At 48.9% G+C, this 27,849-nt stretch overlaps 2 protein-coding genes across 2 annotated transcripts; both read right to left on the bottom strand.

The window, feature by feature from the left end:
• Positions 1-1,022: 1,022 nt before the first annotated feature.
• LOC147090517 (zona pellucida sperm-binding protein 3-like) lies at positions 1,023-27,123 on the bottom strand. The gene is made up of 10 exons (XM_085977040.1): positions 26,682-27,123; positions 26,020-26,135; positions 25,829-25,932; positions 25,561-25,738; positions 9,147-9,161; positions 1,774-1,879; positions 1,606-1,697; positions 1,407-1,559; positions 1,206-1,339; positions 1,023-1,129 (listed from the first exon to the last, which is right to left on the bottom strand). The coding sequence occupies exons 1-10, from the start codon at positions 27,114-27,116 to the stop codon at positions 1,023-1,025; spliced, it is 1,440 nt and encodes a 479-aa protein (XP_085833166.1). The 5' UTR covers positions 27,117-27,123.
• On the bottom strand, positions 24,188-24,920 carry LOC147090518 (zona pellucida sperm-binding protein 3-like). The gene is made up of 4 exons (XM_085977290.1): positions 24,837-24,920; positions 24,631-24,752; positions 24,423-24,557; positions 24,188-24,344 (listed from the first exon to the last, which is right to left on the bottom strand). Exons 1-4 carry the CDS (start codon positions 24,872-24,874, stop codon positions 24,220-24,222), a joined length of 420 nt encoding a protein of 139 aa, XP_085833416.1. The 5' UTR covers positions 24,875-24,920; the 3' UTR covers positions 24,188-24,219.
• Positions 27,124-27,849: the final 726 nt, after the last annotated feature.

Here is a 27,849-nt window from a genome sequence, read left to right as displayed (position 1 = left end):
TAATTGATCATTTACCAATCCCCTCAGCACTGTTTGATTCCACTACCCACCCATGTGTGATGGTGGGTGGTAGGTTACATCACTATATTCAAAAAGGCAATTGTAACTAACCTTTAAGGGATGTTAAATGTGGAACAGAGCCAGCAGAGTGACAGTACGAGGCCAAGACACACCTACCGCCAGTGGACAAGGAGCAAGATGGCCAATTAAGGAGATGCTGCTTTGGTCTAGTCTCTTGACCCCGATGTGGGACTGGAACCTTCTCACAGCGGACTCCTAGCTGGGTGTCTGTAACCCCATCTACTCGCTCTAGAAAGATGGCAGAAACTCCCCATCGCTTTCATCCCTTTACAAAGGTCACAATATTACTGCAGAGAAGCTGGGATTGTTCTCCTTAGAGCAGAGAAGGTCAAGGGAGGGGTTCAAAATGGTAAGGGTTTTGATTAAAGTAAATAAGGAGAAACGGTTTCCACTGACAGAAGGGTTAGTAAATAACATCATTGACAAGAGAGCCAGAGATGAGGAGACTTCTAATATAAAGAAGAAGTTGTGATCTGGAACACGCTCCCTGAAAGGGCGGTGGAAGCAGATTCAATAGTGTCTTTCAAAAATGGGAATTGGATAAATACAAAGAGGTGAAAATGGCAGGGATATGGGGAAGAGCTGGGGGGAGTGGGACTAATTGGAGAGCTCTTTCAAAGAGCCAGCACAGGCACGATGGGCCGAATGGCCTCTTTCTGTGCTGTATGATTCCAGTTGCCATCCCATTAAGGCCACAATCTTATTCCAGGTGCAAATGCCTACTTTCAACTACCCAAAACTGAGCGGTGTGTGGTGAAATTGTCAGTTAAATATAGGCCTCCAAAACTGGTCTAGTGTCATTTAGACAACTTAGGTCAAACCACCATGACAGTGTATTTAAAAACCAGTTCAACACCAAAGACTGTAACTCAACCAAGTCACATTTCAATTTTATTGAAGCATTTTTTGACAAATAAAGCAGCTCAATTGAGGGAGAGGATTCAGTTGTGTTTCCTGGACAGTAGGAAGGCCACCAGAGAGGCGGAGATCAGGACCTCAGCTGCCAACGTCACAGCCACGACCAGAAGTAGCTCAGAACACACATCACCTGCCGAGAACGAGAAGCCAATATGGAGTCAGGAGTCACAGGACTGGAATTGGGTTTTCATACAATCAACACTCACCTCGATAAGAACTCGGAACATCCTCACGAGTCCCAACAGCTTCACTATCCACCGAATGAACCAGGTCCAGATCTACATCCAGAACGATCAGAGGTCCAAGTGAGGCCTCTCTCTCCCACACAGGCTCAGACTCTGCAACAATTAGTTCCATCCAGTTACAAAACATCCTTCTTCACCCTCAACACCCAACACAACATTCCAAGCTCAGATGGGACCTCCCTCCTGCACCTGGAGTGTGGTCTTCCTCCAGATCGCAATCTCTGGGCCCTGCAGTTGCCCCCATCACAACAGGCACAAACCTCATTGGATCCTTCCACCAGGGACAGGCCCAACTCGTTCACCAGGGACCATCTAAACAAGGAAGCAAGCCATCAGTCAGAATGCATCCATACGCCAAAAAGAAAGAGGTCCACCATGGAAGGAACAGGCTTTGTTGACCGAATCCGGCCTTTGATCTGCTGCAGCTACTCTCAGGTGGCAACTGATGAAGATCTGCAGGAGACACATCCAGGAGTTACTCAGCGTCAACGCTCACCGTCTTACCTTCCAACATCTGGCCAACTCTTACCAGGTCCCTGGCATCCTCAAAGAAGCGGAACGCATCCAGGTTGAACCAGAGCTTGTCCCGGTGATCTCGCGGCGACACAGAAGACGAAAGGGAGTTTTCGCCTCGGCTGTGTCAACAGGCAACTGGAAAGAGGGTGGGAAAGAGCTGCCCGATTGCCTGCCTCTCTTCCGCGGCCACGTTCGTGCCCAGGTGGCCCTGGATATGGAGTACGCGGTATCCACTGGCACGCTTGAGGCCTTCCGCGACCGGTGGGCGCCGCGGAGAATGGAGTGCATCATCACCCCCGGCAACCAAATTTTAATTTGATTTGTTAAGGTTCCTTTCAAATTTATGTTAATTTACAGACCTTATCGTTTGCGACCCTTTAAAAAGGGAGCACGTGGTTGACTTTTAATAGGCCGTTGCCTATGATAAAGAAAGAGGCAGAGATTGGGTTGACCTTCTCCAAAACCACCAATAGGAAGACACTGGGTGATGTCATCAACCAAAAACCAAACCAAAGTGCCCCCATTGGGTGGAGAGCTTTGGGAACCATCGGCCCAAAGTCGCCTGTAAAAGAAAGAAAGACTTGCATTTATATCGCGCCTTTCACAGCCTCAGGACATCCCAAACGCTTTACAGCCAATGAGGTACTTTTTGGAGCGCAGTCACTGTTGTAATGTAGGAAACACGGCAGCCAATTTGCACACAGCATGCTCCCACAAACAGCAATGTGATAATGACCAGATAATCTGTTTTTAGTGATGTTGATTGAGGGATAAATATTGGCTAGGACACCAGGGGATAACTCCCTGCTCTTCTACGAAATAGTGGCCATGGGATCTTTTACATCCACCTGAGGGGGCAGACGGGCCCTCGGTTTAACGTCTCATCCGAAAGATGACACCTCCGACAGTGCGGCGCTCCCTCAGCAGTGGCACTAGAGTGTCAGCCTGCATTAATGTGCTCTCGTCACTGGAGTGGGACTCGAACCCACAACCTTCTGGGAATACCGCACCTATCATGAACTCAGGACGTGCCAGGCTCCCAGAGATGAATCTTTTAATTCCTGGAGACTCTGGGACAATCCTGGAGGGCTGCTAACCCGAGCACAGACCCACAAAATAATACAGCAACTGGGCTTTGATGGCAGCTGTTTAGGGGGTGAGGCGAGGTGTGCTGGCTGTGTATAAAATGTTAACTGGTTTACTCAAACAAGCACTTCTGTGATTATACATATTTATTGGAAGACTTCAGTGTGAATGCACATCAACTTTTTGTATGTTGTGTATGAGGCTTTGTGTAGACACTCACTAAACCCAGGTGAGACTGACTGCCACATCTCTATTCGCCTGTAGTCTCGACTATTCCAATGCTGACCTTCCACGCACTACCCGCCATTTACTTGAGGCCGTCCAAAACTCAGCTGCCCGTATCCTAACTCACACCAAGTCCCATTCACCCATCGCTGAACTACATTGATTCCCGGTTAAGCAACGCCTTGATTTTTAAAATTCTCATCGTTGTTTTGAAATCCCTCCAACCTCCTCCAGCCCCACAACCCTCCGCAAGCTCTGCGCTCCTTCAATTTTGGCCTCTTGAGCATCCCCAACTGGGGAATTTATAATGGGGAACAAAGAAATAGCAGACCAATTAAATACATATTTTGGTTCTGTCTTCACAAAGGGGGACACAAATAACCTCCCAGAAATGTCGGGGAACATAGTGTCCGATGAAAGGGAGGAACTGAAAGAAATCAGTATTTGTAGGGAAATGGTGTTAGGGAAATTGATGGGATTGAAGGCCGATAAATCCCCAGGGCCTGATAATCTACATCCTAACGTAATTAAGGAAGTGGCCCTAGAAATAGTAGATGCATTGCTGATCATCTTCCAACATTCGATGGACTCTGGAACAGTACCCATGGATTGAAGGGTAGCTAATGTTACCCCACTATTCAAAAAAGGTGGTAGAGAGAAAACGGGGAATTACAGGTCTCGGTGAGCCTGACATCGGTAGTGGGGAAAGTGCTAGAGTCCATTATAAAAGATGTAATAGCAGAGCACTTGGAAAACAGAGACAGGATCGGACAAAGTCAACATGGATTTACAAAAGGTAAATCGTGCTCGACTAATCTACTGGAATTTTTTGAGGATGTCACTAGTAAAATAGATAAGGGAGAACCAGTGTGTTGTGTATGTAACCTGTTCCACCTTAAGAGAGCTTAAGCCTGTTCCACCTTAAGAGATGTACTACTTTCTCAGGCTGCTGTAGACGTAATACCGGCGGTGAACGCATCGGTATATAAGCACTGTGCAGTAATCTTGTATTCAGTATAGTCCCTACCTCCAACCAGTAAAGACCTGTTTGAGTTATACGTTTAAGTCTTTGTGTTAATTGTTCAATACAATACACATACTTAACACTGGCGATGAGTCAGGTTCTTACCCTGCGGCAGTTATTCCACGGCGGTTGAAGAGAGGTTTCAAACCTCACCTCTCACCACCCCAATGGAAGCAACAGGCATTAGGACCCTGAAGCCTCCATCAGCTTGTGAACCGGAGTAGAAGATAGGGCTGGGGAAGACAGGTACAGGGCGATAGCGATAGGCAGATAAGGGCCGGGCCGCTTTGAAGTGAGGGGCGCAGCCGGGCCATCGATCGCAACCACCGATAAGGGCCGCACTCGTGCTGAAAGGGCAGCGGCTGCAGAAATTGAAGGCGCGAGAGCCGCGGTGCACAGCGCGGGCCATTGATCGCGATCGGGAGATAAGGGCTTTGGAGTGCGAGGCGCAGCCGGGCCATCGATCGCAAGCACTGATAAGGGCCGGGCCGCTTTCAAGTGCGAGGCGCAGCCGGGCCATCGATTGCATCCGCTGATAAGGGCCGCACTCGGGCGATCGCGGCGAAGATAAGGGCCGCACTCGGGGGCTGAAGGGAGACGGCGTCGGGGGACGGATGAAGACCGCCAAGCGCGGGAAAACCGCCATTTTGTGGGCGGAGGACGACGGCAAGAGCGGGAAGCCGCCATCTTTGATAACAAGTAAAGAAAATAAAATCTGAGAAATTGCAAATCTACAATGCCTAAACACGGGAATATTAGCACCTTTGATAGTGACCTCGAAGATTGGGCCATATATGTTGAAAGAGTAAAAAATTATTGTAAGGCCAATAAAATTCGTGACCAAGATAAAGCTCTAACATTATTAAATTTAATGGGTGCGAAGACATACGGGCAATTGAAACACCTGTTATCACCAGATGAACCGGCGGGTAAGACGTTCGATGAGATTGTTACTGTCCTGAAAGATCATCTAAACCCCACGCCGCTGATGCTAGCGGAACGATTTAAATTTTACGACAGAAGGCAGCTACAGCATGAAAGCAATGCTGAATATTTGCTGGAATTGCGTAAATTAGCGAAATAGTGCCAGTTTGGAATGGGACTGACAGATGCACTACGAGACAAATTTGTGTGTGGTTTATTTAAACAGGATACACAAAAGCGACTGCTCGAGGAGAATGAGCTGACGCTTGAGAAGGCGGTCACTATGGCAGCAGCACACGAAGCCGCAGCGAGAGGCACGGCAGTAATGCAGCTACGGTCACCGGAGCTCAGTGCACACAAATTGGGTGTGAGTTCTGTTAAATGTTATCGTTGTGGAAAGACAACGCATGATCAGAACCAGTGTTGGTTTAAAAACCAAGAATGCAGAACATGTGGTAAGCTTGGACACATAGCTAGAGTATGCAGGTCAGGGAAGAAGACCAGCAACAAGAAGTCACCGCAAGGGAAATACGCAAAGGTACACAAGGTGGCCGAACAGGAGTCCGATTCAGACGCTAGCAGTAATGAACTGGCTGGCTTAAGCAGTATTGAACTGGCTAGCTTAAGGGTACTCAACGTTGGTAAGGGTGCAGACCTCCAGACAATTTGGGTTACTCTTCAGATAGAAGGAGTCCAAGTAAAAATGGAATTGGACACTGGATCGGCATTGTCGGTCATGAATAAGAAAGATTACAGAAGGTTATTCCAACATATTCCCCTACAGGATACGGAGATTATATTGACAACCTACACGGGGCAGAGAGTGTACCCCATCGGGACAATAAAGGTTGCAGTGGCCAACAAGGGCGAAGGAAGTCAAATAATGGACTTATATGTGCTACCGGAGGGAGGTCCACCACTACTAGGCCGGGAGTGGTTTAGAAACATAAATATGGACTGGCATTCACTAAAAGCCATAAAGAGTGAGAACTCGGTGCAGATAATCAGCCCAGACTCTAGAACTGATGATGGTAAGACCAACCCATGTGCAAAAGACAAAGTTTCAGCACAGAATTCCACTGAGCAACAACAACATAGTTTAACAGAGAATTCTGAGTCTGTCAAGTCTACTGATATGCACATTTTTGAGGGACACTGGGCTCGAACTCAACTCCATTTCAAACTACAACAGCAATTAGAACAAATGATTCGCCGTTTTGAGCAAGAGATGAATGAAATAAAAAAGTTCTTTGTTACAGAGTGGGAGAATCTGGAAAGGCAACAGAAGCAACTGATGGAGAAAATGGAGCAGGAGCACACCAACCATCTGCGCGAGGAGGCCGAATGAATCAAAGCTGATTCAGGTTCTGAAGGTGCGTGCCATAATCTGGTGTCAGAAGAGTTAACGGTCAGCCAACTCCTTCATATGCTGAGGGACAAGACTCTGAAATGGGAAAAACTTGAACACGAGCTGCGATCTTCAAAGGAAAAGGGTTCGGAGCTCTCAAAAGTCATTGAGATGGCTGATGTGACGACACAGACTGAAACGACTGCAACAGAGCAGCCATTGGATGCCAAAAGTACGCTGACTCACGTCAATGTAGAACAACAGACCGCTGAAACAGCCGCTCGGGTAGAGGGATTGCATAGTCCGATCAATCAATCTCCAAAGGAAGTTGAAGTATTAAAATCACAAATGAGGTCACTAGTAAACGATTTGCTGAAAGCCCAGAAAAAGCTGGATGCAGAGGTACACATGAAGAAGTCTCTTCAGGAAAGATGTCTGGATTTGGAACAAGAGCTGGCTAACGTCCAGCTGGGTATGGAGGAAATAGACGACCCTCTCACTGGTCTAGTTCAGGACGACACCGAATATTACCATGACCTGGTGGACGACACCGAATATTACGATGCCCTGTCCTGCCCAGCTTGTAACTTCGACTCCCAAAGTGCAGAAATCATGGAGGAGCACCAAAAGTCTACGGAACATCGGGAGAAGCTGGCTCTACGACGGAAACAGGAGGAAGAGAAGGAGGAACTGCGCATGCAGCTGGCAGCTGTGGCAGCTGACAATGGAGCCCAGAGAGTCTCCAAGAAGCAGAAAAGGAAAAGTAAAAACAGAAGATGACCCATCTGAACCATTATCACCTCTACCAGATCACACACGTGGTCCCTCCGAACGGAGCCAAATCAGTTCGGAAGTTCAAGCTGTTAAATCCATGAAAGGACTATTGAATGAGTAACGTGAACCGACTACACCACAGAGATTGAATCTGTGAACTGTTTTCCGCAGAGACTGAATCTGTGATATGTTACGTTAAACATGAAGTTATATATGTATATATGTTATTACGTTATGTTAAATGGGGGGATGACTATAAAGCTAAGAAGGGAGGAGTGTTGTGTATGTAACCTGTTCCACCTTAAGAGAGCTTAAGCCTGTTCCACCTTAAGAGATGTACTACTTTCTCAGGCTGCTGTAGACGTAATACCGGGGGTGAACACATCGGTATATAAGCACTGTGCAGTAATCTTGTATTCAGTATAGTCCCTACCTCCAACCAGTAAAGACTTGTTTGAGTTATACGTTTAAGTCTTTGTGTTAATTGTTCAATACAATACACATACTTAACACAGTGGATGTGGTGTATTTGGACTTTCAGAAGGCTTTCGATTAAGGTCCCACATAAGAGATTTGTATGTAAAGTTAGGGCACATGGGATTGGGGGCAAGGTACTGACTTGGATAGAGAACTGGTTGGCAGATAGAAAGCAAAGAGTTGGAATAAACGGGTCTTTTTCTGAGTGGAAGGCAGTGACTAGTGGGGTACCGCAGGGATCGGTCCTTGGACCCCAGCTATTCACAATATATATATTAATGATCTAGACAAGGGAATTGATGCAATATCTCTAAATTTGCAGACGACACAAAGCTGGGTGGGCGTGTGTGCTGTGAGGAGGATGCCGAGAAACTACAGGATGATTTACAGGTTGGGTGATTGGGCAGAAGCAATATAACGTGGATAAATGTGAGGTTATCCACTTGGTGGCAAAACCAGGAAGGCAGATTATCTGAATGGCAATAGATTGGGAGAAGGGGAAGTGCAACGAGACCTGGGTGACCTTGTGCACCAGTCGCTGAAGGAGGAATTTCTTCACCCACAGCGTGGTGAACCTGTGGAGTTCTCTACCACAGAAGGCAGCAGAGGCCAATTCATTAGATATATTCAAGAAGGAGTTGGATACATTTCTTAAGGCTAAAGGGATCAAGGGGTTATGGGGAGATAGCAGGGATCGGGTACTGAATTTGGATGATCAGCCATGATCGCATTGAATGGCAGAGCAGGCTCAAGCGGCCTACTCCTATCTTCTATGTTTCTATGTAATCGCTCCACCATTGGCAGCCTTGCCTTCAGCTGCCTGGGCCCCAAACTCTGGAATTCCCTCCCTAAACCTCTCCAGCACTCCCTCCTCCTTAAAACCTACCTCTTGCACAAGCTTTTGGTCATCTGCCCTAATATCTCCGTATGTGGCTTGGTGTCAAATTTTATTCAATAGGGCTTCTGTGAAGCACCTTGGGACATTTCAGTACGTTGAAGGGGCTACATAAATGTAAGTGGTTAAGTATTGACAACAGTTCTACTGCAGATTTCAGCCAGCATTCACTGACCAGGGTCAGCCACAAGAGATACAAAACTGTGCTCGTTAAGTTGATATGGATTCTATCCCCACCTGCTGTTGGAGATCCAGTACGGCAACTGAATCCCTATTGGGGACCTAGTATGTTGGTTAGGGATAATTATATTTTATTGTAGGTCCCAAACTCACGTCAGATGTTTAGAAAGAACAATCTTATTTATACAGCGCCATACCCAGATTCAGGATGTCACACCAACACCTTAAACATTCACTCCCTCCAGCACTGGCGCACTGCAGCATCTCGCCAAGGCTTCTTCGGCAGCACCTCCCAAACCCGCGACCTCTACCACCTAGAAGGACAAGGGCAGCAGGCATATGGGAACACCACCACCTCCAAGTCACACACCATCCCGACTTGCAAGTATATCGTCGATCCTTCATCGTCACTGGGTCAAAATCCTGGAACTCTCCAACAGCACACTGACCAACTGGACTAGAAGGCAGCTCACCACCACATTCTCAAGGCTAACTAGGGATGGGCAATAAATGCAGGCCTTGCCAGTGACACCCACACTCCATGAACAAATTAAAAAATGCATTTCATAACCAATGAATTACTTTTGAAATGTAGTCACTATTGTCAGAAACATGGCAGCCCATCAAGAGCCTACAAACAGCAATGTGATAATGGCCAGATCATCTTATGATGTTGGCTGATGGATAACAATTGGTCAGAGGGAAGAACTCCCCTGCTCTTCTTCCAAAAGTGCCACAGGATCTTTTACATCCACCCGAGGGGCCAGAAGTGGCCTCGGTTTAACTTCTCATCCGAAAGATGGCACCTCCGACAGTGCAGCACTGGGAGTGTCAGCCTGGCTTTTGTACTCAAGGTTTCTATAGTGGGATTTGAACCTACGACCTTCCGACTCAGGCTAGAGCGCTGTCCACTGAGCCACGGCCAACACCGAAAGCCATTGAAGGGGCCTTCAGAGATGCAGTTCCTCAGGTGACTAATCCTGCAGGTTAACAAGCCATCGACAGCACAGAAACAGGCTATTCAGTCCAACTAGTCCATGCTCCACACGAGCCTCCTCCCACCCTTCATCTCACCCAAACAGCATATCCTTCCTCCCTCATGCTTAGAGCTCCCCCTTAAATGCAGCTACACCATTCGCCTCAACCACTCCGTGATAGCGAGATCCACATTCTCACCACTCTCTGGGTAAAGAAGTTTCTCCTGAATTCACCATTGGAGTCATTAGTTAGTTACTACCTTGTAGTTACAGGCCCCTAGTTCTGGTCTTGCCCCCAAGTGGAAACATCTCGATATCTAACCCATCGAACCCAGTCATAATTTTAAACACCCTCAGCCTTCTCTTTCCTAAAGAAGGCATCCCAAACAGGTCAATCTTTCCTAATAAGAATAATCTCAGTTCTGGAATCATCCTAGTAAATGTTTTTTGCACCCTCGCTAGTGCCGCTATCATTTTTAGAATATGGATATCTACCCCATGTAGACTTATTATCCCAGTCAGTTATAGAGGACTAAAGAACCTCCACTTCTAGTAATAAACTAATCCCAGCATTAAAATTTCCAGAACGTTGCAATTTCATGGGGCTCAATAATCAGTCCCACTAACCTCACTCCACAAGAGCCCCACAAACCTCCTTAACAAGGGACAAACAGCAGGCCAAGATAACTCGCTCCAGGCAAACACTTCCAAGTTGCTGTTAATAAACTAGTGAAATGGGGCACATACCCCAGTAGCCTGATATCTGGTGAAAAGATTAAATACACTCAGTAGGCATGCCACTGGGTCAAGAATCATTAATGGAAGTAAATAAATATGGAAAACTTCCTGTATTCAGAATGCAAATCCCCAGCCTTGATCAATGACCAAATGCAAGCAATAACCATTACAGATTTGCTAATTTCACCACTTTATTAATCACAAGTTGTTGCGCAGGGTTTGCTTGTGTAAGATTCGAAATTTTCAGCAATAATCACGCAAGAAAACAGGATAAAATAAGACAGTTTATTGACCAAAGTAAGCTTGCACAGAAAAACCTTTGATAAAAGGGCATACAAAATGGCCGCCGGGCCTCGTGATCAGTTTTCTGGACCGTTTGATTTCTGTTACTGCAAGCCAGACAGGCTTGTGGATTGAAGACAGTAAGCCCGCGAAAGCCAGTATCGGGAAACCGAAACTCAGGGAAACAGCATACATATTCAATGGATTCTAAGTACAGGATGGGGCCCATCAAGATATGGGCGGACAATGCAAAAACACTCATACCCATTTATTGTACAAAGGAGAAACCGTTTAACAGCCATCAAGGAAAATCTCCGGACCGATCAATATGCGAACCGAGTCGCGATGACAATGTAAAAGACATTAAAAGACATTATCGGCCAGGAAGGCCAGTTAAGTTATCACCGGCTCCCGTTACAAGACAAAGCGCCCCTGCGGAGATTTCTGCCCGCCAAAATTAATACAAAGACAGGACTATGATTTGGCGGGAGATAAGACTGTCCCAAAAGAGTATAACTATGGATTGAAAGTCCATCAAAAGTTACGGAGTGAATCGGAGAACGATTGGAGTCATCGACGGAACGAGCGGACGAATGAAGGACGGACGGTGACGGTTACACCGATCCAGGATCGGCGCCTCTTCTACCTCGGTAGCTTCGGAATCGATGAAGACGCTTCGTCTTTTTAAAGACGCTTCGGACGGACAATTTCGGTGAAAAGACAACGTGGTCGGTGTTCAGCCAGACAAGGCTCGGCCACGACGAGAAGACGACGAGGGTGGCCCGGGTACTGGGGTCGGGAGATCATCGATGACCCAGGCCGAAGGAGAAGACACCCTCAGGAAAACCGACGATCCAGGCCAGAGAGAAAGGACATTCCGGGCCTGACACTTCCGTATCTCAACATCCCATTGGGTTGTTGTTCTGCTCCATGAACAAAAATCGACAACAGACTTAGGTATCTTCAACCTTGACGAGCGCTCATCGAGGCTGTGTCTACCCCGCCGCCTCGAGAGAGAGAGAGAGAGAGAATATCGACTGCGCCAGAAGTTTCCAAATCCACGTGACGACGGAAAGCGGTGCCAAAAGGCTGCGAACCCCCTTTTTCGCGATTTTGAGAGTGGTGAGCATGATCCCAAGTTCCTCAGGTCAAAACTTAGTTTAGGTATAGGGGAGGGAGTTAAGGGTAATCGTAATGTGTTTTCCCTTTTTCGATGTGCCGTGTGTTCCCCATTTCCATAGAGTCAAGTTCATAAATTTGTGCATGATTGTAGTTACTTTAATCTGTGCCTATGACATGTATTTTGTAATGCTTCAAACTGTTTAAAATAAAAGCATCCATTTCGTGCTATTCAACCTGGTCTATTGAGTCCTTTCTCTGCACTACAGTTCTCTGCATCTAAGTCCAAGGTCTAGAACCATAGGGGGAGTGGGTCAAACCACTCAAGGGTAATTATTGCACAACGCCTGGCAGGAGACCAGAACGAGCAAGAGAAACCCCCTACAGAAATGGCGACCGCGGCAGGACCTTGGCAGCAGGAAAGTAGTGTGTTAGATCAAGGTCTGAATAAACGAAATGTGATGGATGAAAGAATAGCAGATTATGTTTTTGGAAAAGTCAACCTCACAAAACAATGGATATCGGACCTATTAAGGGATAGGCGCCCGCTAGACGCAGCCATCAAGTGGACAAAGGGTAAAGAGCATAAGAAATCTGTAGAAAAGGCGGTCTGGCTGATGTGCTACAAGAAGCAAGTCCAGCTTTTGGACCAAGTCGTTGCAGCACAAACAGCCCAGATCAAAGGGTTGCTTACAGACGTAGAGGAAAAGGTTGCGGGAGGTCAGAAACTGATTGAATCGCTTAACGCGCTGAATCAGGAACGCCACTCCACAACTCGCTGCCACGAAACCCGGGTAGAGTATTTAAAATGTCAGGTCATTGAGGCCAAGGCCAGTGAAGGTAGAATGAGAGACAGGTGTTTCCGTCTAGCTAAGCAAATAGAGACCCAAGAGGAAAAACTTCTGGGAGCCAGGGCAGCATATAAGATGGCCATGGAGGATAGATCTGAGAGCACCGACCACAGCACTTGCCGTCGGGAGCAAGAGGACCTGAGAATGGCCCTAGCCAAGGCAAACGGGTTGGTGTGTCTCATAAATCCACCAGCGAGCCAGCTATTGCTAGCCAAGGAATCCAAAAGACCGATTCCACAAGAGATAGTTCGGGAACCAACCCCCGAACCCTCTGCGCCTCCTGCTTATGATGAGTCTTGGACTCCGGGGAAGGAGACGGAGACGGTAGATGAAGAGATTCTTGAGGTAGAGCAACACCAGATAGTAGAGTCGGGACCGGCGCCGGTGTGTCCAACTAGACACCGGAGGCTCGGTCCGAATGAAGACAATGGCGATGATGGACCCCTTGTGAATCAGATCATAATGCCCCACAGCGCACAACAGCTGAGGGCAATGATAAGTCACATCCCAAAACTCTCCGAGTCAGGAGATCCCTCCGTGCATTTCAGGGACGTGGAGCAGACCGCAGCAGTCAATGACTGCGACGGGGTTGAACAGTCTAAAATGCTGCTGTTCTCCCTGGACAGCTCGCTCCTCCAGTGTCTCCCTGACGAGAGCAAGAGAGGGCACAGGGACTATGAGTTGTTACGGGACGAGATCCTGGAGATTATAGGAGAGGGTGACGGAACTCCGTTCCTCTGTTTAGAAAAGACAGTGCAGCTAGAGGGAGAACCCCCACGGGTTTTCGCCGGAAGGTTGTGGCCCGTGTATCGGCGCAGCTGCCCGGGAGGACCGGAACGGAACGCGCTAAATGATGAACAAAGGGCTCATTGGCTTCGGTGCCTGGTAGCAGGTTGCTTGCCAATAGTGAGGGAGCAGGCCAAAGCATGGTTTGACCCCACTAACGCCCGCTCCACGGAGGAACTAGTACTTGATCAGCTCACGATCAGTTACAGGAACAACAAGGGTAGGAAAACGCCTGTTGTAAAAGGAAAGGTGCATGAGGTGAGGCCCGCAGCTTCTGCTAAAAAGGAATGGCATCAGGAGGGAAATCGCCCTCCCCAAGCCAACAGCAGTTGTTACGGGTGTGGGAAGGAGGGTCATTGGCGCAAGGACTGTAGAAATCCATGGAAGGATAAGAGAGAGAGAGCGTTCGCCGCAGCCCAAGCCCGAGCCCAAGCCCAAGTCCTAGCCCACGGCCAGATCGTTGTCCCAACACCAGTCCAAGCCCAAGCCCAGACCGCTGCCCCAGCACCAGTCCAGAACCCAACCGTAGCCACTGCCCCAACAACAGGGGGTGGTGCGGTTGTGGATCCCGCTACGATCGAGTCAGTCTTGGAGACTATGCGGTCTCTGATGACCTGGCAGGGGAAGGTAGCGGTCGCCAACAGCCCTATCGCTCCCGAGACCCCAACCGAAACACCTAAATGACTGACGCCTGCGCAGCCCGTCTACCTGTGTCCGCTCCGCTATGACGCCTGGAGAAGACCTGTGGTGGAGATGGAGGTGGAAAGACAAAAGGGTAGTTACCTGTTGGATACGGGAGCTTCGTGTACCGTGATCCACACAGATAAACCTTTTGCCTCACCTCTGTCCGCCCAGGCTCCATACTTAGTAGTGGGTTTCACAGGCAGAGAACAGGCTGGCGCGTACTCCATCCCGCTCTCCATTCATCTGGGAGCACTCCACACCACATGGACGTGTATCCTATTGAAGTGGAGTGAGGGGGGTGGAAAAGGCATCCTCGGGGCTGATTTCTTGGTGGAACACGGGATCCTCGTGGACCTGAGAAATCACTGTCTCTGGGGAGCCGAGAGCGGTTTAGGTAAGGTAGTCGTAATCCCAGGGAAGGAAGAAAAGGGGGCCCTGTGCACCATGAAGCTGTCAGGAGGTTACGATCTCGAGCTCATGGTAGCGAACGTCCCAACGAACTTGCAGGCGTGTGTGTCGGAAAATCTGACCGCGTTTGCCACCCACAAGCACGACTGTGGGAGAGTCACTGGGTTTGAAGTCAGCGTAGACGGGGACCCCATGATCCGACCCCAAAAGCAGTATAACTTCCCCAAGGAGGCAGAACCCGACATGGAGACCGCAATATCTTCATTGGTGCAGCAGGGCGTATTGAGAACAATAGCCACTCACGTGAACTCCCCATTATGGCCGGTAAAGAAGCCGGACAATTCGTGGAGAGCCACGGTGGACTACAGAGTCCTCAATAGTAACATCCCAGCCTGCGCGCCCACGGTAGCAGCAGTTGCAGACCTAATAGGGAGTATTCCAGCATCGGCGACCACGTTCACGGTGCTGGACATCTCGAACGGTTTCTGGTCCATTCCGCTGCGGCGGGAGGATCAGTACAAGTTTGCCTTTACTTTCAAAGGGCAACAGTACACTTGGAACTGCTTGCCACAGGGTTTTCACAACAGCCCCAGCATTTTCCATCAATGCATGGCGGGGAGTTTAAAAGAGTTTAGCCAGCCCAACCAGATAGTACAGTATGTGGACGACCTACTCCTGTTCACGGACACAAGGGAGGAGCACGGCCCACTATTAGCCGAACTGTTGGAACTGTTAGAAAGGAAGGGTTTCAAAGTAAACCCGAAGAAAGCCCAGATCGGCCAGCAGGAAGTCAAATTCCTGGGTCTGGCCCTCCGCGCTGGGGAAAGAGCCATAGATAAGGCCAGAAGGGAATCAATACAAGATCTGCCGATTCCCAACACAGTAACGGGTGTAAGGTCCTTTTTGGGTTTGACCGGGTGCTGCAGAGATTTCATCGAGGACTATGCTGCCACAGCAGCCCCGCTACTTCGACTCTTACACAAGGGAGTCGAGTGGTCTTGGGATGAGGGGTGCCAGGCAGCATTCGAGAAGTTGAAAAGAGATCTGCAGACCGCGCCAGCCCTAGGGGCCATAGATGGGGGAGAGGAGTTCTGAGGTAGCCGCCAGTGGGGACAGCCTGAGCGCCGTGTTGCTCCAGGAGCGGCACGGCAAGCTGAGACCGGTAGTTTATTCCTCCAGGGTGCTCACGGATGTAGAGAGGAGTTTCTCCAATTGCGAACGGCATCTCCTGGCCACGCATTGGGCTGTGAACAGATCAGTGATCTTCACAGGAACCTCTCCCATCACGCTCCTCACCCATCACACCCCCACAAAGATGCTTCTGGATGGAAGGATTAAGGATGGGACCGTAAGCAGCACTCAGATTGCGCGCTGGACCCTCCTCCTTTCCCAGATGGATCTCAAAGTTAAAGGCCTCTGCGCGCCAAGGCTCGCAGCCAACATGGCATATCCCGGGACAGCCCATCGGTGTTCCGTAGAAGGGGTATGGGAGGTCAACATAGGTTTACGGGCCGGGATACACCCCACAGGCCGCAAAATCTACGTAGACGGTTCTAGCACAGTATCTGCTGGCGAACGACTCACAGGGTGTGGAGTTTATGACCCTGCGGCAAACATTGCCCTGGCAATTAAGCTCCCCAGCACTATGAGCGCACAGCAGGCTGAACTGTCCGCGGTGGCGTACGTGGTTACCCACCCCGAGATTTTCCCAACCCCATACACGATTTGCTCAGACAGCATGTTCACATGCAATTCGTGTACAGAGTACCTCGCCATCTGGTCCCGACGCGGATATACCTCCGCGGACGGGCGGCCTTTAACAGTTAAGCCCTTGCTAGAAAAGATCCTGGCAGCTGTGGGAGAGGAAGGGGAGGTGTTCATCCATAAGGTGAAGGCTCATTCCACCACAGAACCCCGCAGTCAGGGCAACCAGCAGGCGGATGCGCTAGCCAGGGAGGGTGCCCGCAATGGCATTCTCTGGGACCCCTATGAACCCGGACCCGTGGCGGCGATCCAAGGCAGGGAGGGAATTCCAGGGAACACAGGGGTGACACCGCCCCCAGACCTAAAGACCATCCAAACCCTGGATCCCGCCCTAAAAACAGTCCTAAAAGCCATCACAGAAGGCAAGCAGGTAGAGGGTCCGTACAGTACGGCAGCCCTCTCAGTCAAAGAAGGCATGCTGTTCCGAGGGGAGCAGTGGGTTGTGCCGCAGCAGCACCGGAGGGAATTCCTGCAACTGGCCCACGAGGGTCCAGGGGCGGGACACCCCGGGCCTGAGGTTACCTGGCAGCGGGTAGAGCAGGCGGGATGGTGGCCGGGACTTCGGGACGATGTCCGCGATTTCTGCACAAGCTGTCTTGTGTGCGCTGCAAACAACCCAGACCCCCACAAAAGGAAGATGCCCATGGGGCACATCAGGAGGGTAGAGGGAGCATGGCAGTCGATTCAGGTCGACTACATAGGGCCCCTGCCCGCCGCCCAGGGAGGATATAAGTACTGCCTTGTCCTGGTAGATGTGTTCACCAAATGGGTAGAAGCCTTCCCGTGCAGAACAGCTACGGCACTGGGCACTGCTAAGATCTTGATTCGGGAAGTGTTCTCACGGTGGGGACTCCCCCGTTTTGTAGAGTCCGACCAAGGGAGTCAGTTCACCGGTCAAGTAATGCAGAACGCCCTCATGCTCTTGGGCATTGAGGGGAAGTGGCACGTAGCATACAATCCCCAGTCATCCGGGATTGTTGAACGCATGAATCGGACCCTCAAGGAAAAGCTGAGGAAAGAGACAATGGGCTCGCCCCAGAAATGGGCGGAGGTCCTGCCTTTAGTCCTCATGGGGATCCGAGCCAGCCAGTCCAAAAGTACGGGGTATTCCCCGCACGAATTAATGACTGGAAGGATCATGCGAACACCCACCCATGTACTAGCCCCGGTGCTCACTGAGGGCCAGCTCCGAGAGGTGAAACGAGACAAATTCGTCCAAACCCTTTTGGAGCGCCTGAAACAGATTTATGGGCAGGCGGCTGGGAACATGGGAAGACAGCATCGGGGAAACCGACTGTTACTGGAACCTCGTAAGCAACAAGAGTGGGTAGTCGGAGACCAGGTCATGGTCCAAAACTACGCCAGGGTAGGGAGTTTTGAACCATTGTACATGGGACCTTACAGCATTGTAGACAAGGCCAGCCCCATGGTTTATGCAGTGAAGGTGCCCCGACGTACCAAATGGTTTCACATTAACCAGTGTAAACTGTTTAAACCGGGTGCACAAGGGCCAACAAAAGGGACCAGGTCTGAGAACAAAGATCCTCAGCCTGTAACAGAGTCACAGACCACACAGGCTGGAACAGTAGCCTGCTTGAAGGGAGGGGCCACCCCATCGGAGTGGGAGGTCTCCCCTCTGGATTGGGATTCGGACGAGGAAGAGCCCGAACAGCTCGACCTCCCCTTAGACCCAATCACGGAGGGGGAAGAGTCAGAGGACGACGATCCCGCCCTCGACTCAAGCTTGGGGGAGGTAGGGAATGGGGGCGGAGACTCACTACCTGTAGGGACAGGTGAGGTGGAGTCGGAAGCCACAAATCCCGACCCCAGGGGGCGGAGCCTGAGGGAGGGGAGCTGGAGCCGGCAGCTGTGGAGGAACCACAGGCTGTGACGGTGACAGTCCCGACCCCCGGTCCATCAGCCCCGGGAGCCCCACACAAAGCAGCCCCTCGTAGGTCGGCTCGAGCGCCCCAGCCCAGAAAGTTTTGGCCAGATTCTCCCCATTTTTCCCAACCTCAGTTTAGAGCAGCCCCAGGAAGGCATGGTTCCCGTTCAACAGCGACAGGCTGCGGGGGATCAAAGCTGAAGGCCAGTGCAGCCCCACCGCAGGGTGTGGCGCGCGACAGCCCTCACAGGGATTCAGTTGGCCGCCCCACGGAGGGCGGCGCTGTACATAAGTTAAGTTAGGTAATTATGGTGATAGTTTAAGGAATATAAAGTATACGGTGTTAAGATATGTTAAGAGTACGATTTTGTAGTCTGCCCGGTACGTGTGCTTGTTTAGGAGCGGGGTCCAGGAACCCGCGCGTCCATTTAATTAGGCCAGCACCTATTGGGAGCCCGGCTACATCATTTTATTGGTTACAGAAACCTGGGATATGATGAAAAAGATTCTCATCATGTTCGTGGCGATCGGGTGCGGGTGGGCCTACCGAGGCCGCACCAAGGACGTCATCATCTTCGGGTGTTCCGGGGACACGGCCCCCATCGCAACGGATGGGACAGGGGAGCGAGAGGCTGAGGAAACCGCCACCTACTTCCACCAGGGGAGATGGCCAGGTTGGCTGGGAACGAATTCTACGGAATACTCCAGCAATTTCGGTTTTGCCTACCAAGAGACTTCGTTAACGAGCCCTCGGGTGAGGATCCTTGCACCCAGAGTCAGCGTTACCGTGGGAAAGAGGATCTGTCTGGTGTGTAATGGGAACGTACCACTAAGGCGATGGTGGTGGCTGCGAAAGCTGGGAAAAGACATGAGGAACTCTACAGTCGAGTGGGAGCGACTGGGTAATAATACCCATCGGACTATTACGGGGACTCACGGACAATTACGTGTGTGTTGGGACAAATGGTGGGAACCAGATGAAGGAATATATGTCTGTATGTGGGGTTCAAGACACGTTTGCCCCAAGGGCGTATCCATCTTCTTCCAGAGGCAGTGGCAGGATGAAGGAAAGGGGATGAGATGGGATGTGAGCACTCGAGCGTGCGGAGCCCCATACTCCCCTATTCCGGTAAACGCCACTGAACTCATCACCCGCCCACGCAAGCCCCTGCCCACGCTTCCGGAGCACTAGCCCAGAAAGAAGGGTGCCCAACCACCACCAAGGGACCCGGGAACGGTTTAGTATTGGTACCCACCGGTCAGGTGCTGTACCAAGGGGTACACTACGCGGTGGCCTCAGTGATTTTAAACCTCACTGAGGTACGATTGCCGGAGTGGTGTCCCAAAGAAACGGAACAATTATATCAGGTCCTGTTAACCCGAATGTTTAGACAGTTTTACGAGTTTGATTTTGCCGACATCGACAAAGACAAATTATACACCACACCACCAGAAGTTTTGGATCGAGTCGGGAGGCAAAGAAGGGGTACAGTAAATGACATATTCACTGCTTTTAATACCGGGACATCTGTCGTCAACGCTCTAGATAACGTGGAGCTGCAGACACAGATCAACGGTTTAAAAGCCCAGTTAAGGAACATACTGACAGATGAAAATAAGGTAGTGGGTTCTGAGTTACATGAGGATCAGGCCATGACACTACACTTTAAGGAAATAATAGCTGAGCTGGAGAGACACGCGAGAACAGTAAATGCGCTCATTAAGGAGGATCGGAATGCGTCCGATCAAGCTGCGCAAAACGAGGCCTGTGTGCTATACGGGGCGTGGTTACTGGGCGAGGGTCACAGTAATCTTGAGGATTTAAAACAGGGTTTGGTCCCGTCCTGGATCAGCAACAAGCACTTGCAAGCGCTCCACCCTTTTGAGAATGCATTAAGCCCGTGCCAGCTCAGACTAGCTGCAGAAGTGTACCCAGTCCCAGTGGACTGCGGACGTTCGAATCATACTATCATGGGAATAGTGGTAAGAATGCCGGTGTTGGGTCCCGCAGCAAAGCCCGCCCCGGTATACAGGGTGGAGAACATTGGAGTCATTCAGGGGGGTGAACACATTCGTTACGCAGTGGTCCCGCCTTACGTCATCAGATGGGAGCGTACGATGACAGGCACCGACCTCTCGAGATGTCGGAGCCGGGGAGCACACATCATCTTGTGTCCCCAGCACTTGAATGCCTTTTTGAAACCACAGTGCAGGTTCAGAACCGTTAGCGCGAAGCCGATAAATTGCACCATGGAGGCAATGGCAGAGGACCATGTGCCCCCGCAGGTAGCATATATCGGGGGTGGGACATACTGCGTCACCACTGCAGCGCCTCACTACCGCTACGGACAACACGAGTGGTGTTCGATCAGTGATAGCAGTTTCTGTTTCAAACCAAGGGCCGAGGTTCAAGTGGCACAACAACGAATTGTCCCCATTCCTGCACCCTCCACCGTTCACCTCACTGTCAAAGAGAATTTCACAGACTTGCAACGATTCGTCGCGCATTTTGGTTATGTCATTCCCCCTCTTCCCGAACACCTCACCAAGATTTTAAAAGCTGTTATAGTTTCACAGAAACATTTTTACACACTGGAGCAGAAGACTTTAGAGATAGGAAAAGACATATTAGACATAACCATCCCACCATGGTGGGACTTGTTCACTAACATAGAGGTCCCAGCCTGGATTAGAATAGCGTCCCACATCCTAGTAGTGTGTCAGGTTTTAATTGTGATATTTTTGCTTTTCATGCATTGCAAAAGAGGCAAACGCCTCCAGAGGCACGAGAACACAGGAGAATGGAGAGAACGCGATGTGCGAATGGGGGAAGAAGACACCCCACTCTAAGCTGCTAGTATTGAAGGTTAAGCGTCCCTCCATTTTTAGATTTTGGTCATTTGCGTGTTTTGTTTTTGGTTTTAAGGATATGAATATTGTTATGTTAATAGTCATTCTTAAGTTTTTTGATTAATAAAAGGTGTATGCAGGTGGTGCAAGGAGGTATCAACCCCTGCACATCTGACAGATGAATGTGTTATAGTTTAAGATATGCTGCCTATGATTGTCCAAGTGGGCAAAAGGTAATTTTCGTTTTTTTCGGAAATGGAAACTGCATGTGTCGTGAGGGTCATAGATAGTTAAGTGCCAGGAATGTTTGGACGTGGGGAATCAGGGAAAATTTGCTCACCAAGGATTATTGATACCTCTAGCAAGCTATCAGTATCACAGGGGGGCCTGTAAGATTCGAAATTTTCAGCAATAATCACGCAAGAAAACAGGATAAAATAAGACAGTTTATTGACCAAAGTAAGCTTGCACAGAAAAACCTTTGATTAAAGGGCATACAAAATGGCCGCCGGGCCTCGTGATCAGTTTTCTGGACCGTTTGATTTCTGTTACTGCAAGCCAGACAGGCTTGTGGATTGAAGACAGTAAGCCCGCGAAAGCCAGTATCTGGGAACCGAAACTCAGGGAAACAGCATACATATTCAATGGATTCTAAGTACAGGATGGGGCCCATCAAGATATGGGCGGACAATGCAAAAACACTCATACCCATTTATTGTACAAAGGAGAAACCGTTTAACAGCCATCAAGGAAAATCTCCGGACCGGTCAATATGCGAACCGAGTCGCGATGACAATGTAAAAAACATTAAAAGACATTATCGGCCAGGAAGGCCAGTTAAGTTATCACCGGCTCCCGTTACAAGACAAAGCGCCCCTGCAGAGATTTCTGCCCGCCAAAATTAATACAAAGACAGGACTATGATTTGGCGGGAGATAAGACTGTCCCAAAAGAGTATAACTATGGATTGAAAGTCCATCAAAAGTTACGGAGTGAATCGGGGAACGATCGGAGTCATCGACGGAACGAACGGACGAACGAAGGACGGACGGTGACGGTTACACCGATCCAAGATCGGCGCCTCTTCTACCTCGGTAGTTTCGGAATCGATGAAGACGCTTCGTCTTTTTAAAGACGCTTCGGACGGACAATTTCGGTGAAAAGACAACGTGGTCGGTGTTCAGCCAGACAAGGCTCGGTGACGACGGGAAGATGACAAGGGTGGCCCGGGTACTGGGGTCGGGAGATCATCGACGACCCAGGCCGAAGGAGAAGAAACCCTCTGGAAAGCCACCGAGCCAGGCGGGAGCGAGAAAGGTCCTCGGCATACCATCCGGCCAGAGACCTTCAGAATTCTCCCATTTGCATGCAGTTCTTCAACAGCTTGTAGCTGATCTTCAACCTTGACGAGCGCTCATCGAGGCTGTGTCTACCCCGCCGCCTCAAGCGCGCGAGAGAGAGAGAGAGAGAGAGAGAGAGAGAGAGAGAATATCGACTGCGCCAGAAGTTTCCAAATCCATGTGACGACGGAAAGCGGTGCCAAAAGGCTGCGAACCCCCTTTTTCGCGATTTTGAGTGGTGAGCATGATCCCAAGTTCCTCAGGTCGAAACTTAGTTTAGGTATAGGGGAGGGAGTTAAGGTAAATCGTAATGTGTTTTCCCTTTTACGATGTGCCGTGTGCTCCCCATTTCCATAGAGTCAAGTTCATAAATTTGTGCATGATTGTAGTTACTTTAATCTGTGCCTATGACATGTATTTTGTAATGCTTCAAACTGTTCCAAAATAAAAGCATCCATTTCGTGCTATTCAACCTGGTCTATTGAGTCCTTTCTCTGCACTACAGTTCTCTGCATCTAAGTCCAAGGTCTAGAACCGTAGGGGGAGTGGGTCGAACCACTCAAGGGTAATTATTGCACAAAGCCTGGCAGGAGACCAGACCGAGCAAGAGAAACCCCCTACAATTGGTCAGAGGGAAAAACTCCCCTGCTCTTCTTCCAAAACTGTCATAGGATCTTTTACATCCACCCGAGGGGCCAGAAGTGGCCTCGGTTTAACTTCTCATCCGAAAGATGGCACCTCCGACAGTGCAGCACTGGGGGCGTCAGCCTGGCTTTTGTACTCAAGGTTTCTATAGTGGGATTTGAACCTACGACCTTCCGACTCAGGCTAGAGTGCTGCCCACTGAGCCACGGCCAACACCGAAAGCCATTTAAGGGGCCTTCAGAGATGCAATTCCTCAGGTGATGTTAACCTGCAGGTTAACAAGCCATCGACAACACAAACAGGCTATTCATCCCAACTAGTCTATGCTCCACACGAGCCTCCTCCCACCCTTCATCTCACCCAAACATATCCTTCTATTCCTCCCTCATGCTTCGAGCTCCCCCTTAAATGCAGCTACACCATTCGCCTCAACCACTCCGCGCTAGCGAGATCCACATTCTCACCACTCTCTGGGTAAAGAAGTTTCTCCTGAATTCACCATTGGAGTCATTAGTTAGTTACTACCTTGTAGTTACAGGCCCCTAGTTCTGGTCTTGCCCCCAAGTGGAAACATCTCGATATCTAACCCATCGAACCCAGTCGTAATTTTAAACACCCTCAGCCTTCTCTTTCCAAAAGAAGGCAACCCAAACAGGTCAATCTTTCCTAATAATAATCTCAGTTCTGGCATCATCCTAGTAAATGTTTTGCACCCTCACTAGTGCGGCTATCATTTTTATAATATGGACATCTACCCCATTTAGACTCATTATCCCAGTCAGTTATAGAGGACTAAACAACCTCCACTTCTAGTAATAAACTAATCCCAGCATTAAAATTTCCAGGAACATGGCAATTTCATGGGGCTCAATAATCAGTCCCACTAACCTCACTCCACAAGAGCCCCACAAAGCTCCTTAACAAGGGACAAACAGCAGGCCAAGATAACTCGCTCCAGGCAAACACTTCCAAGTTGCTGTTAATAAACTAGTGAAATGGGGCAGATACCCCAGTAGCCTGATATCTGGTGAAAAGCTTAAATACACTCAGCAGGCATGCCACTGGGTCAAGAATCATTAATGGAAGTAAATAAATATGGAAAACTTCCCATATTCAGAATGCAAATCCCCAGCCTTGATCAATGACCAAATGTAAGCAATAACCATTACAGATTTGCTAATTTCACCACTTTATTAATCACAAGTTGTTGCGCAGGGTTTGCTTGTGTTTCCTGTACAGGAACAAGGCGATCAACGAAGCAGAGATCAGAGAGACAGCAGTCACAGTCAGGGCCAACATCAGGACCACCTCAGACTCCACACCTAAACAGCAATGAGAAACCAACAGTGAGTGAAGGAAATACTGAGGGGGAAATGGAAACTAGCAGTCGGCCAACTCACCACCTGGAGACCTCTCCTGCATCCGCTGCTCAACCTCATTAAGGGACTCGGTTGCCAGGTCGGTCACATCAGTGTCCAGAATGACCAGGGGTCCAAGGGAGGCCTCACCCTCCCACTTCAATTCAGCATCACTCGCTGCAATATCAAACATTCCAGTTAGAGAGAGGGTAAAGGGCAACCTCCAACATCTAGAGAATCAATGTCCTACCAGCTTCAGGTACAAGATCCCTCCTTCCTCTGGAATCAAATCCAAACTCCCTTGTGGCACTGCAGTTGCCCAAGTGACAACAGGCACAAATGTCATTGTTGGATACTTCCAATGGGGCCCAGCTAAACAAGAGAATCAGTTTCACAATCAGGTTGGGCATCACTTCCCCACACAACACATCCCTGAGGGAGAGAGGGGGCACTTACACATTCTGCATCCTCTGGAAAGTACAAGCTTTGCTCATGGAATCTCTCCGATCCACTGCAGCAACCTTCAGGTGACAGGAGATGAAAATCTGAGGGACACAGTCAACACAAGTCATTATATAGTGACTCCCTCCCAACTTGGGAACTCAATGAACAGGTGGATTCAGGGGACAAGTAGCAGAATGGATAGCAAGCTGGCTAGAAACAGAGAAAAGTGGTTAATGTTAGTGATTCATAGGATCACAGGATATACAGCAGAGGGATTTCAGGGGAAACTTCTTTACCCAGAGAGTGGTGAGAATGTGGAACTCACTACCACAGGGAGTGGTTGAGGCAAATAGTGTAGATGCATTTAAGGGGAAGCTAGATAAACACATGAGGGAGAAAGGAATAGAAGGATATGTTGGAGAGTTAGATGAAGAGGGGTGGGAGGACACTCGTGTGGAGCACAAGCCAGTTATGCAGATTGGCTGTAAATACTTTGCAATGGTCGGCTTCCTCTTACCAAGGAACGGTCATCTCCAAAGAAGCGGAACGCATCCAGGTCAAAGTGGAGCTTGTCCAGCTCACGCCCGTCTCTTGGCAACACGAAGGTTGAGAAGGAGTCCTCAGCTTTGCTGTCCAGGAGGCAACTGAAGAAATAATTTTTTAAAAAAGGGACATTGAGTGAATCAAGAGAAGCCATTGAGACAGGACTAGCTGGAGAAAGCAGAGTGCTCCTTACCCATTGTAGTCAATGATGCTGTATCTCGGGGTGGAGTCCGTGTCTGGGCTTAACGTAGCGACACAGCGATCAATGTAGAGCTTCAGGGGCATGTGGTTGGTCATTGAAACAGAGGCCTCAATGTGAATGAGGTCACCCAGGTAGTAGACAGTCGAGGTGCGCTCTGTGAGCCAGTCATCTGAAGTACAAGAGGGACAAGGGTTGGAGACTGGGTACAACTGCCAGTGGGTGACTACAGGAAGTCATTCCCCATCCACCCATCACATACCGTTCATTAGGTGCAGAGAGAATGACAGAAGCCCCTCTCCAGACTTGGTGGAGCTGAACGGGATCCAGGTGGGCTTGATCGGGTCACTGCTCACATTGCCCTTCCTGGAAAGACAATGGAGCCATTTTAGGACAAGGTCAGAGAACTACACCAGCTGTAGACGTTATTCACGACAGTGTAAAGAATCTTACCTAAAATAGTGGCACTCAATGGGAACGACAGCTCCATTAGTTCTCACAATGACAGATCCATGGGCCTTGGGGGTGTGGTTCAGGTGGGTGGCATAGACCAGGAAATCTCCAGACATCTGAAAGACATCAGGTTCAGAAATGGACAACATTCTACTCAGGTGGTTGGAAGTTGTGCAGCCTCAGCAGCTAAAGCAAGGAGGGGGATTGCAAGCACAAGACAATTAAACAGAATAAAGATTCAATAAAGGAGCCAGAGGTTGATAATTTGGAGCAATGAAAAGAACAAGATTAAATCCTCATTTAATCGAGGCTCCCCTGTATTCTACACGGAGTGGGAGATAAAAAGCTGAATATTGTAGATAACTGAACCATTAAACTGAATTCCCAGTGACCAGAAAATCCACAAGACAGGATGTAAGGAAGGAAAAGTTTGGAAGAACCAAGTCAAGGATCAAGGCCAATAGTGCTGACATGACATTGTTGGAGAGACTAAGGAAAACCAGTTAAAGCAAAAGGACAATGCATAATTCAACACAAGTCTGAGGATTTAAAAGCAAGAGACAGGAATCTCAACATCAATGACATTTCACCAAGAGTAGGAATGAAGAATTGGGTCTAATCCATACTCCAAGCTTAGAGCAAGAGTTGAGGAATCACATTACCCTCACTCTGCTGCCACACTCATGGAGCCCATAATCAAAGAGGACGGTGTGGTTCTGAGAGTAGATCCCAGTTGGCCGACAACCTGCCGTCCCCAGGGTCAGGTCAGCAGCTTTAATCAGGTGCCTGGTTCCAAATAAATCCATCTGTACCCTGACCAGCAGGTTGTGCTCTCCACACTGCACCCTCACAGTCTGCAGTGGAGACACACTGCGCCCCTCAGACACACTGAAACCGGAGCCAAAGGGAGACCCAGGAGAAGGGACTCTCTGAGGCCCAGGGGTGACTTTTACTCTTCTCCATGGAAACCTCTGGCCCCCAAACTGTTGCCAAATATCAGAGGAACAAACAGCTCCAACTAACACCAGCACTGGGAGCAAACCCCTCACTACAAAATCCCCCATGATACTAAACAACTCAACTATCCCTGCACCCATCAACAAGCACCTTTTATGCACACAACCTGAGTCAATTAACCCCAAGCTCCACAATTTCTACCCAATGACAGAACTCATGTATTTATTGCCAGGAGGGCCTATTTTAATTCAACCAATCGGAGTGACTCTCTTTTGATTGGGTGGTTAAACAAATCAACTGTCACTTCCGTGACCGGTGGGCGCCGCGGGGACTGGAGTGCATAATTGGGCTGGAAAACCAAATTTTAATTTGATTTCTTAGGGTTCGGTTGAAGTTTTAACGGTTTATTTACAGTTTTATTTGTCAAAATTATTTGGTTCTTTAAAAAGAGGAACAAATCATCTGTAACCAAATTCTGATTTGATTTGTTAACATTTATTTAAAGTTCTATTAGTTACAGCTTATTTGTTTATTTTTTTGATTGGTGCTACCAAAAGAGGAACAAATTAATTTAAAATTTGGTTGCTCTTTTTGATTAAAGCAATTGACTGTAACTTAAGAAAACATTCGACCAATAGGGGTGCTCTTTTGATTAAACTAATCAACTGTAAAGTAATAAAACTTTAAATAAAACTTGAAAAAAAAGAAAAAAAAGAATAATAAAAAAAGGAAAAAAAAGACAGAACTGATGGATTTATTGCCAGGATGGCCGATTAAAATTTGGTCAATCACCCCCACCTGAAAGAGTCACACAAGGGCACATTTTGATGGGCACCATTAATACAGTAGTCATCCACTTTGGATCTAAAAAGG

Source organism: Somniosus microcephalus, unplaced genomic scaffold, assembly GCF_052327205.1.
Source record: "Somniosus microcephalus isolate GS21.2 unplaced genomic scaffold, FLI_Smic_1.0 unresolved_chr4, whole genome shotgun sequence".
Classification (NCBI taxonomy): domain Eukaryota; kingdom Metazoa; phylum Chordata; class Chondrichthyes; order Squaliformes; family Somniosidae; genus Somniosus; species Somniosus microcephalus.
This window is presented reverse-complemented; position numbering and strand designations above follow the sequence as displayed.